The following is a 17,402-nucleotide window of genomic DNA, read 5'->3' as shown; positions in this document are numbered from 1 at the left end:
CCTGCGTCAGAAACTATTTACATTCGGTAGCGGAAAAAGATATATAAAATTTATATAATTTTTATATATAACATAAAGAATACACACACACAAAAAGTATATAAAAAAATAATATTTTTTAACTATTATTTTGAGAGCGGTTATATGTAATAAATTGAAGGAGAGACTGCAAGTGGAAGCATTTTACAACTAATTTGATAATGATACTACCATGTAGTGGGCTCTCTTCCCTAAGCCTTAACCCCCCCCCCCCCCGCCCAAACCCCCACCCACGCACCCCCCCCCAACAAAATTCTTCTTTTTCTCTCTATGGATCATGGAATTTGAGTCTCCCAATGCAAGAAAAAGTGTTACACTAAGAAGATACTGCAACTAGTAAGGGCACAGCTTCTTTAAAAGACCCAAAATTTTTGCATTTTCGTGTTTCTTTCCTGTTTACATTTTACTTTCCATTGAATATAACCAAACCCCACAAAAAGAAAACAAAAAAAAATCTATTTTTCTTAAAAAAAATTATATTATAAAGGTCCTCCCCATTCATCACACATAAACCAAACTTGCTTTCCTCACTCCCTCTTTAAGTCCAAAATTGCCATTTTCAAACACCCTTTTGGCCCTTTTCTTTGTTCTTGATATATATTATTCCTATATACAAATGTAAGAACTTGAACTAAACACAGAAAAGACCAAAACTTTCTTCAAAGTGGGGTTTTCTTTATTATATTATGGGTGGATTTGTGAGAAGTTTTTTATGGATAAACAACTATAGCAAGAAGCAATGCAAGTGTTTATTTGGTAGAATGAGAGCAGCAGTAAAGAAAGCAGTGATGAACAATGGTGAAAGCAAAAGACAAGTTAAATTTCAGTATGATCCTTTAAGTTATGCTCTTAACTTTGATGATGGAAACTTTAATTTGGGAATGAGAGAAAGCATTTTACACCAGCAAATTTCTAAATTTGAGAGTTGTTCTAAATCTAGTACTACTACATTGGTTTATGTATTATGGGTGGAGACCTAAAAAGTCTTTTACCAATTCATATGGTTGATTTCTGCTTCATTGTTACTCATTTTATTTGAATAGTTTGAGCTTTTGTTATGATACATTATTGCAGTCATTCTTTTCTTTTTGTTACGAGGGTGGTGTCGAGTCAATTTGCGCACATGTTGAGCATGCTATTTTCCACCAAGCTTAGGCAGACGAGCAAACATTACTGCAGATTGCAGTCATGCTCAATAATAAGTTTTGATTTGGTGAGTTCCTATTATTGCCAAGAACTGAGGTATTAATTAGGGGTTTTTAGCTAGTTATACTATAATAGAAATCTATTTACCATCTTTAGGTAGGTTACTTATTAATTACTTTGTATATCTACATTTACTAGTTATATACAAAACCATAAAATAAAAAAAAAGAAATTCAAGAATAGCAATTACATGACACTCAATCCCCATTTCCAAAAATTACTCTTACATTTAAGATTCTTCCTTTTCCAAAGGATTACAAAAATATTTTTTCTCTTTCTTAACAATTACCCAAAATTATTCTTACCCATAGTAAGAAATCTTGATTACCAAAGTCTTGCTTACCCAAAGTTATCCTCACCCAAAATTACAGATTCTCCTCTTCCAAAGCTTTTGAAATTCAATTTCTCTCTTTCTTCCTAATCATCCAAAATCTCTATTTTTTATTGATACAATACGATGAAATTCGAAATATTGCTCTAGAATTAAGTTGTGGGTAAGTTTTGAATCTTGTTTTCTTTCTTTCTAAAATCTTTATTGTATGTGACTTGCATATGATACATCAATATCCAAAATAATACTCGATATAATACTAATACAATTATAATACGATTATATGAAATTTTTAGTGTAGAGTTGTGATTGAAACTTGAAGAAGATGAAGATCTTAATTGTGTCACAATTTTTCAGACATGTATCGCGATTGTATTATAATTGTATATGTATCATAATTTTTGCAGGAGTTGTATTATAAATATATGATAATTGTATATTCATTGTATATTGTTACGAGCACTTGAGCATTCGTGACGAATTTCACACTTTGTATCACAAGTATGATAATTGTATATTAATATATTAGTATTGTATCAGGTATTATTTTGGATATTAATATATTAGATACAAGTTAGATACAATTGTGATACACGTATGATACATTTATGTTTTAGGCATTGATGTATCTGTTACAACTCAAATACAATTATGATACAGTTATCATACAATTATCATAAAATTTCAGAATATTTTAATAATATAAAGCTGTTGGTAATGGTGGAAAGAGAGAAGATGGAGATTCTGAGCGTAGATTAAGGGATTTTGATGTAAAAAAAGGAGAGAGAAGATGAGAAGGAAAAAAAAGAGGAAAGGATATAATTGAATCCATTAATTGAAAGTACTGATAATGGAGTGAGAGTCTTTTAAGAAGCAATATATATAATTTGTAAGAAAAACTAGATGCTTATTAAAAACTTCAAAACATAGAGAACATAGGTAAATAAGTTTCTAATAAAATATAGCTAGGGAAATATCCCTATTAGATTAGGACGATTTAATGTAGGGGTAATGAAGAATTAACCCAAATAGTCATTCGCCCAATTGCTTAAATTAAAAATAGCCAGTGGAGGTATAATATATGTATAATTGGTTATAATTAATTGAGTAAAAATTGCACGGGGCGCCCTTTTTGGTCGCCCCCATTTAACCTATACCTATTTTTTTTAACTTTTAACTTGTACCCACTTTTTAAACAACTTCATCTCCCTTTCTCCTCCCCTTCAGTACCTCACCAGAAGAAAGCAAGGTTGTGTTTTAACATTTATAAATAACGATGGAATAGTAGTATCAACAAAGTGAAGAGAAAATGAGTTCTTTATCTGCACAAATATTAAAGGGGAACTAGATTTTGATAAGAGTTGGTATCCAAGTTCTTTGTGCATTTAATCTTTCTCTTTCTGATGTTTTTTCATCTACAGATATTTCTCTACTGGACAAAATGGTGATATATGATAATGAGAAACAACGAGTTGGATGGCTTCCAGCAAACTGCAACAGGCTACTACTACCAGATAAATCACTCATAAGCATGAACAAATACTTTATCACTAAAAATCTCAACGAGAATCACCAAAGTTATAGCGGCTATCTAACGAAATATCAATTTGAAGCTAGCTTAGAAATATCAAGCTAGCTTAGAGCTGAAGTTGTCCAGTTACAACACAAAAACTTCAGCTCTAGAGCTGAAGTTTCCCAGTTACAACACAAAAACTTCAGCTCTAGAGCTGAACTTCAGGCCCGGCTACTAGAATGCTGAAGTTTTGCGTGATTGCCTTTGCTACTTCAGCCCCGTGTGCTGAAGTTATGCGAAAAAGCGGGTATGCTTGCAATTTTTTTTTGCAAAGCGGGCACAAGTTAAAATGTGACACAAAAAGAGGGTATAGATGCAAATGCCCCATTAATTGACAAATTATGTATATGGCTAGAAAAAGTAAACATTGAATATGGACGGCTATTTGTGAAAAGATCCCGAGAAATTCAAACCTGCGGCATTCATGCAACTAGGAATATAAAGCTTGTGTTCATATTAGTGGCATAATGCGTGATTTTAATACATCCATATAAAGCTTGTGTTCATATTAGTGGCATAATGTATGATTTTAACACATCCTCAAACATACGTAGTGAACAAATGAAACATCATAGGAACAACAACAACAACAACCAAGTGCAATCCCACAAGTAGGGTCTGGGGAGGGTAGTGTGTATGCAGACCTTACCCCTATTCCGAAGGAGTAGAGAGACTGTTTCAGAAAGACCCTCGGCTCAAGAAGACGGAAAAGACGAGAAGAAAACATCATAAGAACCTGTTCGGAAAAAAAAATGTTGAAGAGAAAGATTTGTTCCTGAAGTTACGATTGAATTTCTGAAATGGGCGAGATTCACAAGTTAAGTTTGATTAATTAGGGAGCTTTGCATGAGATCCAAAAGCTTATTTTCTTTGTATGTTTTCCACAAATTCCAAACACAAAGGTCATGATATGACAAGCACTAACTAAATTTATGAAACCTTGACACTGACAGGAAATTACTATGTTCATTTACATCGTATAAACAGACACATACTTCAATCTAAGAAACCATAATAAGCAGCTATAGTTCTTGAAAGAAGAAAGGCAACATCTTGAAGCTGTCTTCAGTGGAAGCATTACCATACAGGCAACTTGAATCATGCATTATGGAACATTCGGTCATCCTTCAAACAGCAGGATCTTCCAGTGCAGCAGTCGATAGATCATTTATGCGCGGATAAACGGCTTTTTCACCAAGCTGATTTTGTGCCCATATTAACATCTTCAATAGACTAGGAAGTTTTGGATCTGTTTAATCAAAGAAAAATCATAAAAAGAGCATTCCACGCCATGATCCTTAACATATAAATGCTCATCAAGGAAATCTTCGTAAGTTTCTTTTCTTTGATTCGATGTCCCAAGGATAAAAAGAACAAAAGATTTTTCTCATATCTTCAGAGAGAGATATGAGAAGAATGACCAGCAATGTGATCGTTAATGAAAAGGAGACTAACCTTTTTCATGGCTTTGGCTGGTGAGGATTGCAGCATTTACCTCACTTGCGGTCTTTAGCCGCTGTGATACATCTAGGAGCTCTCCCACAGGGCAGTTGGATACATCTTCAAAGGCCAATAATGCAACAGTTTTCTCCAATTCTTCTAAGAAGCTTTGCTGCAGCAAAGCAATTAAATCAATCATGTAATAAAGAAGTCGGGTTACACATAGGATTGCGCCAACCAAAGCTTTTCTCTGAGAGTGAAAGTTGGTCTTAATCTCAAGCCAAGTGATCAGATGACAAAAGTAGATTTTGGCCCCACGGCCCCATAACGCTTGGTAGCATCCCCACTCCCTCCTAGGGAAGCCAACCAAGAGCAAGGAACCCCGGCGCCAGCGGCTTAGGCATGGAGACGGGGAAAGATCACTTAAAAATTCAACAATCCTTTCAAATACTAAATTCTCCCTTACATTTCCAAGTACATGTAATCTACGAGATTAAACAGTCATTTAGATCAGGCTTGTATTGTCCTTTTTTTAGGCATCCCAGATAGTGAAGGAGTGGGAACAGAGGACATACACCAATCGCAGCCTTCCCCCTTGTATTTCTGCAAAGGGTGTTCAAGCCTCAAACTCGTGACCTACATGTTACTGAAGGAGCAACTCTGCCATTGGCTAAAAAACACAATTTTAGGGAAATCAAGAGGAGAGAGCTATAAATTAATAGTTACATTTTCCTCTCCCCTCGGAGCGAGCTCTTCTTGAGCAAACTCCAAAGCCTCCTCAAGCTTTCCATTCCTTATCAACTCTATCAGCCTTTGTTGCTGGAGGTGGAAAAAGAGCTGGGGGTTTGTATCCAGGATCTGCATCCAAGAAGGCAAAACTATGCTGTAATCAATCAAAATTATTAAGAGTGTATTATATCAACATAAGTTGCAATTCACAATAAGTGGGCGTTCATTTTGCAAAATTTCAACTCCCAAGTCTGAAGAATCTCTTGATTATTAAGCTTTTAAGATGATACAAGAGAAAGTTCTGAAACGCAACGGCAAAGCATACAATGCGTACAAATATGCAACTGCAGTACATAACAATAAAACAAAGAAAAAATAAAAGAGGGAGGAAAAGAGAGAAGGACCTACCATAATTTTTTCCCTAGGGGAAAGGGGTAGCAAGGGTATGCTTAGGTTTATCAGATACCTGATCTGATTTATAAGTGATAATGGCTATACTGAAGCAATGAATTATCTTCCTTGAAGAGAGTCTGGGATCTTTTACGATGCATCATAATACAAATTAGAAGATACATGCCCATGTAGAAAGTAAACTCATGGTCCCTCTTGGTCTCGTTGAAATTCTTACTAGAGAGAAAAAGTTGAAAGTTTCACATAGCGAGCATCTCATCTAAGTTCAGATCAAAGAAGGAAGTCGAGGCTTCGGATAGAAAGGATCTCTGTTACCCAGACAGTTCACAGATAGAATGGCTATGATCGAGAGGAAGCACTTCATTTTTATGCACTATTTCCTTGAAAAATTAGGATACAGAGTTCGGTTTCAATTTTCAATATACAAAATCCCATCACTTCTTCAAGACTCTAGTTACCTTCGAGATAAAAGCACAGAACACGATAAGAAACATCAAGTAGACGCTTATATATGTTGTCTGCAGAAAAAGAAATTCAGAGTACTACATTTTACACCAAATAGGGGGCATTTTTTGTTCAAATTCATGGGAAACAAATATTTTCTGTCCAAATATTACTCAAATTGCAAACAAAACTGTTCTGTTCATAGAAGGACCTTTCGTCCTCAACTTTTTGTTCCTTTTTCATTTCTATCCACAAATCCTCCTTTAATCCCACAAAACTAGAACAATATAGAAAAGAGAAGGTAAAAAGTTACTACAACATTCAATCTCAAACTAGTTCGGATCGTCTATATAAATCCTATATATTATTATGCTCTATCTAGAGCCGTTTCACTGCACTTCTTTCTAATTTGTCTTTTAGGAGAAGAACTAATTATTCTTTAAATCTCATACATATCCTTAACATGCCATACAATAACCAAACTAAAAAGACTCCTGAATAACAATAAACATAACCTAATGCAGGTGTGCCTTCTCTTTAATCACAATTAGTTTGCATTGCCTATATTATCCTTTGTCATATCTAAGTTATATGCACTGAGAGTGTAAGAAAATTTTTACACTATGAGTGTATTTTGACCTTTTATAGAAGATTGCTTCCTTTTTAAAAAGATTTCCAATTAATGTTTGTATGGAAAATTACGTTCAGTTGCCTTTTTAAATGACGTGAAGTGTGCATAGAACTTATACTCAAATGAAATCTGCTTGGATTAGAAAGATATTAAGTGTTCCAAGATTCTTCATTAAACAAAAAGGAAGTGTTCCGTGACAACATCCCTGCATGTGATTTTATGTCTATTGCATACTATTTTAACACTTCCAATCATTGTGTTACACCTACAGAGTACAGACTAGTGCATTTGGAAGTTTACGTAGGACATGAACAATCAATCTCAGGCACCTTCTCCTATTATTTTCTCTATATGTACTACTTGCACCTTCTATCTAATATAATCATTTTTAATCTTATCTAATCTTGGATGACCTTATATCCATCTTAAAAACTGTATTCTTGCGACACTCATCCTGTGAATATGTTGTGTCTCCTCCCATATAATACTTTTAGTCGCATGACCATTTTATGAAATTTGTCTTTCACTCTGGTAGGTATCTTCCTATCAAATACACTCCGCATAGCACGGCCCCATTTCAGTCATCATATTTGATTCTATATGTTACATCTCACTGGATATCTGGCTTCATTTTTTCTTTTGAAAAGGAAAAATCAGAATTCACTGAGGTGTAACCGTGTAACATATAGAATCAATTATGATATCTGATGTTTGCATTTAAAAATCATAAATCTCATTTAGTCTCACCTCAATGTCATTCTTCTTATGTGGGATAAACTTGAAGACGACAAGTATAAGTTTGCTCTAATCAAAACTAACAAGATACCAAATAGAGGATAAAATCTTCAAATTTCCTTAATATTTTTTTATACATATAGCCGCGCTCATATCTTTTGGATGCTGATGCAAATTTCACGAATGTGCAGGAAAAGAACCTTGTCCAAGATGGACATATAGATATATAAGTGATATATTAAAACTTAAAAAGAAAAGGCAGGTGGGCACAATAGCTCCTCCAAGCCAAGTATTTACGTACTCTGACCCAAATAGCAAATAAGCTATCCCAGTTCGTTTTCACCACTATTTTCATGGAAGAATTTAGAAATTTCTATATTTAGCTCCGCCTAAGTCAAATGTGTAATGTAGTACTCAATCTATATTATCTACTTTATGGAATTAAAAGAAAAAATATTATTGCACCAAGGTTGTCGCCCAGTAGTCAATGAAGTGGGAGAAGAACCATGGAGTACCAGGTTCAAATCTCAACGGAGGCAAAAAAAGTACTCCCTTCGTTTCAATTTATATGACACACCTTGACTTGGCTCGGAGTTTAAGAAAAAGAGAGAAACTTTTCAAATTTGTGGTCTTCAAAGCATAAAGAGTGAAAGCTTTGTGTGTCTAACATTTGTGTGGCTATAAAAGCTTCTCATTAAGGATAAAATGAAAATTTTAAAGTTAAATTATTTCCAAATATATAAATATGTCATTCTTTTTTAAATGGACTAATAAAGAAAATGTGTCACATAAATTGAAACGAAGGGCATAGTGATTTCTTCTCATTTACCTAAGCCTTGGTGGGCATATTTACCCGGTACCTATGTTGATGGGAGGTAGCAGATTCCCGGTAGAATAGTCGAGGTGCGTGTAAGTTGGCCCTTTGACACCACCATCATAAAAAAATTGCAAATTGGCTATAAGAAATGGGAAAACCTAAAACGAATACAAATTCATGACTTATCAACGGGGAAGCAAAATAATAAGGTAATTACAACACTAAACTAAGTGTTTCAGGGAAACTAAAACTAAGAGTAAATTCATTAAAGTGGAGGGTACACCTAGCTCATCCAAAACACAATTTCTATTGTGACTGTTATTACCTAACATGGCTTCACCATTATGAAGTGTCTTTGGCGTCAACTTAGAGAAACTTGCTCCACCCAAACATGATCAAAAGATGAAGATAAATTTGGTTCTGAATAATAAGGACAAAACGCATTCAAAACGGGAAAAAAGAGCATACATACCTCGGGATTCAAATCATTAACCTTCTCAATTGCATCCTCTACATTACCAGCCTGTACTGCCTTTTTAACCGCCATCCGATCAGTTATAGTAGCAAGATCTATATCAGCTATTCATTCATAAGGAGAAGCACAATCTTAGATGTACATATGCAATGGCACAAGTTCATACAATAACATAAAATGAGCAACCAAAAGATGATAGAAGGATACGATCTGTTCCAGATTCCATTCTGAACTTTTCTGCTGCTTCTACATAACCCTCTGTGACTAAAAAGTTCATCACTAATCTATTCATATCTTCTTTTCTAATTTTTACATCACTGAGCCTTTTCTCCCACTCTTCTCTCGTGATTACTTTCTTTGATGTTTCCTGCAAAGGAGGGAAAGGAAAAAATTCAAAATAAAAGAAATGTGTCACTGCACCATCTAAACCTGTAAGTTTGGTGGCAGCAAAATTTTATATGAACAAAGAATGAAAAAAAAATAATTACAAGTAAAACCATATGCGGCATTTGGAAAGCCATTCAAAAGTAAGTATCTGACTCATATACATAATTGGACCAGAAATCAACTTAATTGGAATTATCACTACCATATCCAATAACATCAAATACATTCGACATCTCATGGGTCGTTTTTGGCAACATTGCTGACTAAGCATCGTAGTCTTAAAACCTTTTAGGATATCAAGGCTTGATATTCCAGAAGAATTGTATGATAAATGACAATGTAATACATAAAACTAAGATAAGTTAGTAAAAATGGAAAAGTGTCACCGAAATGTTAAGCCCAGGAGGTAACCATCAAAGAAAAAAAGAAAGTTCTATAGAACGATTTTAGACCAACATTATTGTAAGGAAGTCTAAGGTCCAAAACATCAATAAGATGAGTGTCACATAAACGCGGATGTTAGAGTGGCTGAGTTGTCACAGAAAAATGATCACACCGTAGAAAGTACAAGTAGCACAGATGGAGGATACAATGATAACAAGGTCGCTTGAGATGATTCCGTCATGTTCCACATTGAGCTCCAGATGCATCGATCCAAAGTGTGAAATTATGGTGATTGAAGGGGTTAGAAGAGAACAAAGTAAAACAAAATCACATGAAAGAAGTTATCTTGAAGACTTATAATTTCTTAGAGAATCCGTGCACACATAGTGAAAAGAGTATAATGGAAGAGAAAGATATATATAGGTGATACTAACCAGTTAGGATTAAGGTTTAGTCATGTCATAAACTTTACTTCTAGGAGTTCGGGAAGGCTAGAAATAAACAAAGAGTGATAGAAAAGAATAAAATGCTTCCCATGTTCTTTTCTTTCACATCGGGAGAAGTAGAAGGAGACACCGTGCAAAAACTTAGGTCGTCCTGTAATCTCGTTAGAAGTTACATGCCAGTAAAAAAAAAATATAAAGAACTTCTAGTATTAGAGAACCTAAATTATGGAACATTAGATTGAGATGGGTCTAAATGGAGCGACATAGATAGTGACGATTCATATAGCCGACCTAACTAGCTTAGGAGTGAGGTGCAACAGTAACACTACTTGTTGTGTTGCAGTATTAGTATCATGAATTTTCTGTGGGTTTAAGTTTTGTGGACCGTCGATATAAAAAAGATTTATGCTATCAGGTCATTAGTAACTCTATATGGTAAGATGTTAACTAAGAACCCACTAAATATGGTAAGCGACCTGCTATCTCAAGTTAAGTTACATTGATAGTGTAAAAAAAGCTTCACATTGCCAGTGTATAAAACTTAAATCCATTTTCTACATACTCCAGAATCTTTTTTATGCATATAATAATATCCAAGTATAACTTAAACATGAAACTTCTACAAATCATAACACCCTCAAAAAGGCATTTAACATAATTTCAGATCCGTGTCCTTTATCCTAAACCTACAGCCCTATTATGTACGAACCAATCAATCAACTATGCCTCAAATTAAATTAGTCCAGAATAAACTATGTATTGCTAAATCTACATAATTGGCGCAGTGAAAAAATTTAAGTCCAAAAACGAAAACACGTAATTGAGAGGAAAACTGAAAGAACAATACCATGGCTTCGATTTCAGCTAATTGACGAATCACAATCCAGAACAATGACATCAGTATTCAGAACTACCCATTAAAACAACCGGAGCAGTTGCCGGAATTTCCTTTTCGGGTTCCGATTTTAGCCGTCTCCTGACGGAAATGAAGTTGAATAAGTTAACCGGGGGAAACTGGGTAGGGAAATTTCTAGTTTTTCTAAGAAATAATTTTATGAAATTCTCCCACGAGACTCAAGATTGGGATTTCCTAGTGAACAATACGAAACATGAATGAATTAAAACAGTGTAAAAAAAAAGTCTGTGATTATAATAATTTATTTTATTACATAGATGCTTGGAGCCACCTGTGTACATATGTATCGACCCAATTGGTCATTTTGAGAATTAAGTGTCTTGTTTGGTGGTTTAAGGTCTCGAGCAGCTTCGTATTATGTGATATGACTTGCGTGTGTGGTCAAGTTGGGTTTTCGTATGATTCGGGATCAATTTGGAAGAAGGATTCTTGTTTTAGAAGCTTAAGCGGTAAGAGTTGATCGGAGTTTAACCTTTGTGTAGACGACTCTGAAATGGCGTTTGATGATTCCAATAGATTTGTAGAGTGATTTTGGACTTATGCATGCGTCCGGATTCGAATTTGGAGGTTCGTAGGATAATTTAAAGCATTTTGGCGAAAATTGGAAAGTTAGTTTTGGAAGGTTGAGAGGTTTGACCGGGAGTTGACTTTATTGATACGGGTTCGGATTGAGATTCTGAGAGTTGGGTTAGCTCTCTTATGTCATTTGGGACTTGCATACAAAATTCGACATCATTCGGGATTGATTTGATATGTTTCGACGCGAGTTTTGAAAGTTGGAAGATTTAAAAATTTATAAGATCGATTCGTGGTGCGATTTGTTGTTTCGACGTTGTTTGATGTGACTTGAGGCCTCGAGTAGGCCCTTGTTATATTATAGAACTTTTTGGTATATTTGGACGGGGTCCCGAAGGCCTCGGGTGTGTTTCGAATGGGCTACGAGCCATTTCTTCAGGCTTTTGAGTTACTGGTTTCTGGTGTTGCTGTTGCTCTTCGCGATCGCAAAGATGAAGACGTGATCGCATAAGGTTTCTTGGATCTCAGGGATTTTGTTCATCGCGAACGCGATCGTGGTCACGTGTTTGTGAAGCTTATGCAGTCAGATGGCCACGTTCGCAGCTGTCTCTCCGCGTTCGCGTAGTGGATCTGGGCGTTTGTGGTCTTTTATTCATCGCGTTCGCGAGTCTTTTTGTGCGTTCGCATAGATTGTTGTCTTTATTCATCGCGTTCGTGATATGTTCACCGCGAATGCGAAGCATTATATGTGCTGGGAAACATTTAGTTCTTCGCAATCGCGAGGATTGTTCCGTGATCACGTAAGAGGAATCACAGGGGCATATTATAAGAACTCTATTTCGAGGGTTTGACCATTTTTATCATATTTTGAATTGTAGACCTCATATTTGAGCAATTTTTCGTGGGTTTTTCAAGCAAATCATTGGGGTATGTTGTTGATACCCAATTTTTTCCTATATACTTTTCAATATGCAAAATACTTTCAAATAGAATATATATATATATATATATATATGCATATATAAGCATGTCCAAATGTTTTATTATTTTTCCATAATTTTCAAAGATTTAAATTGATTTATTGTCCCCTTTTATCCATATAATCCCAATAATATGTCCAAAATTATTATTTCTGATGATTTATTTATTGGATCTTTATATTTATGCCAAAAATATGGCTAAGGTAATTTTTACAATTTTCTTAGTATTTTTTAAAGCTAATTTCCTATAATTGCAATATTAGCCTTTTAAGATTTAATTGTGTTTTATATTCATAAAATTAAGCCTTATATTTTTAAATTGTTATTTCTGTGTTATAAATCATTTCAGTGCTTTCAATTTATTTTCAGAAATTTATTTACTATTTTTTATAATTTAAAAGGGAAAAATTGGCTATTTAAATAACAACTCATCTGTATTTAATTTTTAGCCTAAATTTAACCCCAAATCAAACCCAATTTCCCCGGCCCAATTTCAATTAAACCTGACTCCAACCCAATTTCAACCAACCCAAACCCGGATTCCCCACCTACCCTTTTAATCTAGGTTGTTGATATGAAGATCAACAGCCACCATTCACCCTTCCATAATTAAACCCAAATGACCCCTTATCCTAACTCATTTCTCACCACTCGCCGCCCCTGAATCCCTCTCCTCTTAATTCTCTTTGCAACCTCACATGATCCCTAGCTGCCGCCACCCAATTCCACCCTAATCTGCCTCAATCCCTACCTAATCCATGGTCTCCCATGGCCGTTCGAGATGTATACTAGCCTCTTACACCCTCTGGTGGCCCGTTTGTGTGATTTCATGGACAGACCTCGAAGTGATCTGGTCCAGTCCTTGCTCAACTTATGTTCATGGCCTTTCTCCGGCCATCCATGGCCTTTCAAGTCAGATCCTTGACTTTTCCGGCTAGATCGGTAACTTTTCAAAGTCTTCCTCACTTTTCCGCGTTCTCTGAAACCCTAACCTTTAAGATCTTTCAATTTTCTTCATATCTATCTTAGATCTGTGCATATTATGAACTTCTTAAGTGTTTTCTCGAAGGTTCTTCGATTTTCTTTCAAAATGACTCTTCATTTTTCAACGATTAGGGTTTTCTCTTAAATGTTTAAAGATTTCTTCTCTAATTTTAATGTTGTTTATGATTTTACTACGTTCAAACAAATTGTTTATGCTTTCCTTCTACTTGATTCAGCATGTTGGAAACCCTAGGTCTTTTTTGGTCTTATCCGGTTTCTGAAACTGTCCTTGTTTGTTTGAGTGTATGCTTGTTCGATGAAGTTCTTTGTCCCTGTTTGACTTATCTGATTATGAGTTCTTATCATCTCTTAAACTTGAATACTGTTGAAGCCCTAATTTCTTAAAAGGGTTTCCCTCGCTTATTACTATGAGTTTGAAGGTCTTTACTTGTTTCTGACTTTCTTACCTGTTAGTTTGGATCTCTACACTCTGATTCTATGTGACTACTTGACCTTGTCAAGTACTGTGCTTCGAGTAGATTTCCTTTACTACTGAATCCTCGCTTATTCCTACTACCACCGTATGTTTGTGTTGCTTCTTTTTGTCAACATGTTTGACCCTGCACACATGTTCATTCCTTGCTATTTATATGTCGAAATGCAGAGTCATGACTCTTTCTTGAATGATCCTAATTCTCTCAATATTGCGACTGATTGCAAAAGTTTTCTTATGAACCCTAATTTTACTTGTTTGTTTGAATTAATTGATTCCCCTTCTTTACTGTGATGTTTTACCTTGAATCCTTTCCCAAATCAAGCATATTTTTGTACTTAGACTCAATCATTTACTTCATACTTTTACTGCCCCCTTATATGGCAAGAATCATCTGTTTCAAGCTGATTTCTTTCCTTAATTAACCCTGTTAGTATCCGTTAAGCAGTGATTCCTTAATTAAAGGGAATCACTTGTGTTAATTGATTCTGATTGTGATTATTTTCATGTCTGTATCAAGACTTTACTTATTACCTTATTCTTCACTCATTTTCAAAACTATAAATACCCTACTCCTTCTTCTTTCAAAGACACAAACAATTTGAGTTCAGAACACACACTTACACTCAAAAACTATCTCCTTCTTTACTACTACTTGTGCTATTGCTTTGTCTAGTCGGCTGATAGCTAAGGCTAGACTGTGGAATCTTGTTTGCTTTACCTTTCTGCACTTTTCTTCTCTACTGGTATGTCCTAGTTAATTTTTTAAGCCTCAACAACAACATGCTTCTTTAGTTGCTTCAGTTTCTTTTACTCTTGCCTACTTCTGCTCATGTTTCTGCAGTCAAGTTACATTATTAGCATGTCGTAATATGTTCCCTTTTCCCTTAGATTAATGCTTCCCCTATGTGTGTTTTAAAGCATACTCTGTCTTATGAACCCCCAAACACCCATATCCCCTATATGTGTTTGTGTTCCTTTGACTGGTTTGTGGCCATGCCAGCATCAGCTATTGTTGTGCATGACCAAACCAGACCCCTGCTGGGTTCATGTGCTTACAGGCAAATGTATCCCCAAAATCCCTTGACCCTTTTGAATGACTACTGATTCTGTGTAGTTTGAGTTAAATCACTTCTGTCACTAATTGCTTTCAAAATGGACTGTCAGTTCAGCTTTTAAAAATAAATCTCTTTTTCAAACAATGTTCTGCACTTCCACTATATTCTTAGAATCTACATTCTGTCCCTCTTGTGTGAGCCTTGCTTGGGGACCCTTGAGCTCCCTCTGAACTTGGACACATATGGGTTGGCCCTTCCACACTACACTCTTTCTATTTGGTTATGTAAATCTGGGTATGAGCACTGCCCGGAATCCCTTGAGGTCCTTAGGGAACTCTGACACACCCAGGTGTGAGAAAAGGCTTTGAAATTCTGGCATTGAAGCGGTTCCTTACATAACTCAGAGAGAAAGTCAAGATCAGGCTTCCTTTGGTTGTAATTTCTTATTTCTGCACTTCTTTTGTAATTCAATCATTTGGTCTGTAATAATTTGTAAACAATTATGGGGTGATTAGTGAAAAAGGTGGGTAGTTGTATCTTGTGGGTAAATTAGGTAGATAGCATGCCAATAGGGTCTATTTTGATTTCAAATATAGTTTGTTAGATAACATGCCTATAGGATCTGCTTTGGTTTAAAATAAATTATGCATGCTTTACTTTTCACAATTAGAAACCATGTCTATAGGGTCTAAATGGCTTTAACAATAGAGATCATGCCTATAGGGTTAAAAAATCCGCTTTATAATTAGATATCCTGCCTATATGATGTAAAGTAATTGAAGTCCAATTTTTTATTACAACATGTATCCAGATTCGTTCCCCTTAGAAATCATGCATATAAGTCCAAAGTCAGCTTTTAATAATTAGATACCATGCCTATAGGATTTAAAATCAGCTGTAATAGAAATCATGCTTATAAGGTCTAAAACCAGTTTAGTTAAAAATCAGTTTGACTTGTGCCTGTCTGAATCAGATCAAATAACATACTCTTTTCGTGTTAATCAATATCATTAGAAGCATGCCTATAGGATCCAGATCGCCTGTTTAAAATTAACCACTGCTCTACTGCATTCTTAATCAATATAGATATCATGCTCATAAGACATCACTATTACGCCTAGGCAAGCCTTAGGTAACTGTTTAAATAAAACTGGAATTGTCTTTGTTAATTACCAACTGCTACAACCAGCAGGCAGACCTGATTCAGACTTCTTTTTTGAGTTATTTAATGAATTTGGTTCTGACTCAAACTCTGCTTTAGGATTTTAAAATTCAGACCTTAACTGTGTTTAAGTCATGCTATTTATATGTATTGTTTGCAGAGGTATATATATGAGCCCTCTAATTGTTTATATGTTCACCTCAAAATGCAGTCCTACGTGTTTTGTATGTCACCTTAGCCTTTTTACCTTTAAACCTAAGAGTTAGCCTAAAGTCCTCCCTATTATAGGAATAATAGTCCTAAATTCTTCCGGGACTGAGAGGAATGAGATGGGTAATAGCATGCAATAGAGGTCGAGACCAATCCGCACTTTAATACCTTAACGGGGTGGGAAGGGTAGATATGGATATGATGACCGGTGCGCTAATACCACGTGTATCCCCTCTTCTGAGGAGTGTCATACCGGGTATTGCATTGAGGTGATCCATATTATAAACAAACCTAGGACCCCTTTTCATTTTTACAAGCATGTCTAGCTTATAACTCTTTTTCCAAAACCCTGCCTTTTAATAATTGTTTGCACTTGTGTATTTAAACTTAATTCCCCTATTACTTACTAATTGCACAAATTCACAAAAAACTATCTGGTCGAGAACCACACTAGTGGATCCTGAGGGGTGCCTAACACCTTCCCCTTAGGATAATTTCAAGACCTTACCCAATCTCTGGTTATCAAACATAGTTGCAAAAGAACTCTATGGGTGTCCTAATGTGCCTTAAATCATTAGGTGGCGACTCTTCAAATACCCAATTCCCAAAAGGAAATGAGTCATTACACCCCATGAATATCGAAACCCGAAAACTCCTTTCCATTGGAAGGGGAAAAAAGGGGGCGCGACATATGAGTTCTTCACCCGGAATTGATCATATTTCATGATTTTATCTTTAATTTTATCATTAAATTAATGTTTTGAGTTGAGGAAAAATGAGAATTTTTGGAGAAACCTTTCAAAATGTAAAATGATGATTTGAAGGACGAATTGATATCGGAAATTGATAATTTTGGTATGGACTCGTATCGGAATGGGTGTTCGGGTTTTGTGAATTTTATCGAGTTCTGAGGTGCGGGTCCAGGGGTTGACTTTTTAGTTTTAATTAAAGATCAAAGCTTTATTATACGAAATTGTTTCCTATGAGTTCTATTTATAATTTGAAGTTATTTTAGCTAGATTTGAGCCGTCCGGA

General features: G+C 35.3%; 1 protein-coding gene across 1 annotated transcript; it reads right to left on the bottom strand.

Annotated features, from left to right (window-relative positions):
* Positions 1–3,975: 3,975 nt before the first annotated feature.
* LOC107795816 (protein GID8 homolog) lies at positions 3,976–11,179 on the bottom strand. The gene is made up of 6 exons (XM_016618526.2): positions 10,896–11,179; positions 9,039–9,198; positions 8,829–8,935; positions 5,316–5,447; positions 4,605–4,761; positions 3,976–4,398 (listed from the first exon to the last, which is right to left on the bottom strand). The coding sequence occupies exons 1-6, from the start codon at positions 10,944–10,946 to the stop codon at positions 4,277–4,279; spliced, it is 729 nt and encodes a 242-aa protein (XP_016474012.1). The 5' UTR covers positions 10,947–11,179; the 3' UTR covers positions 3,976–4,276.
* Between the last annotated feature and the right edge of the window lie 6,223 nt (positions 11,180–17,402).

Source organism: Nicotiana tabacum, chromosome 21 (assembly GCF_000715075.1).
Source record: "Nicotiana tabacum cultivar K326 chromosome 21, ASM71507v2, whole genome shotgun sequence".
Lineage (NCBI taxonomy): Eukaryota > Viridiplantae > Streptophyta > Magnoliopsida > Solanales > Solanaceae > Nicotiana > Nicotiana tabacum.
Note: the sequence above shows the minus strand (reverse complement) of the source record. Positions and strands in the feature narration are given on the sequence as shown.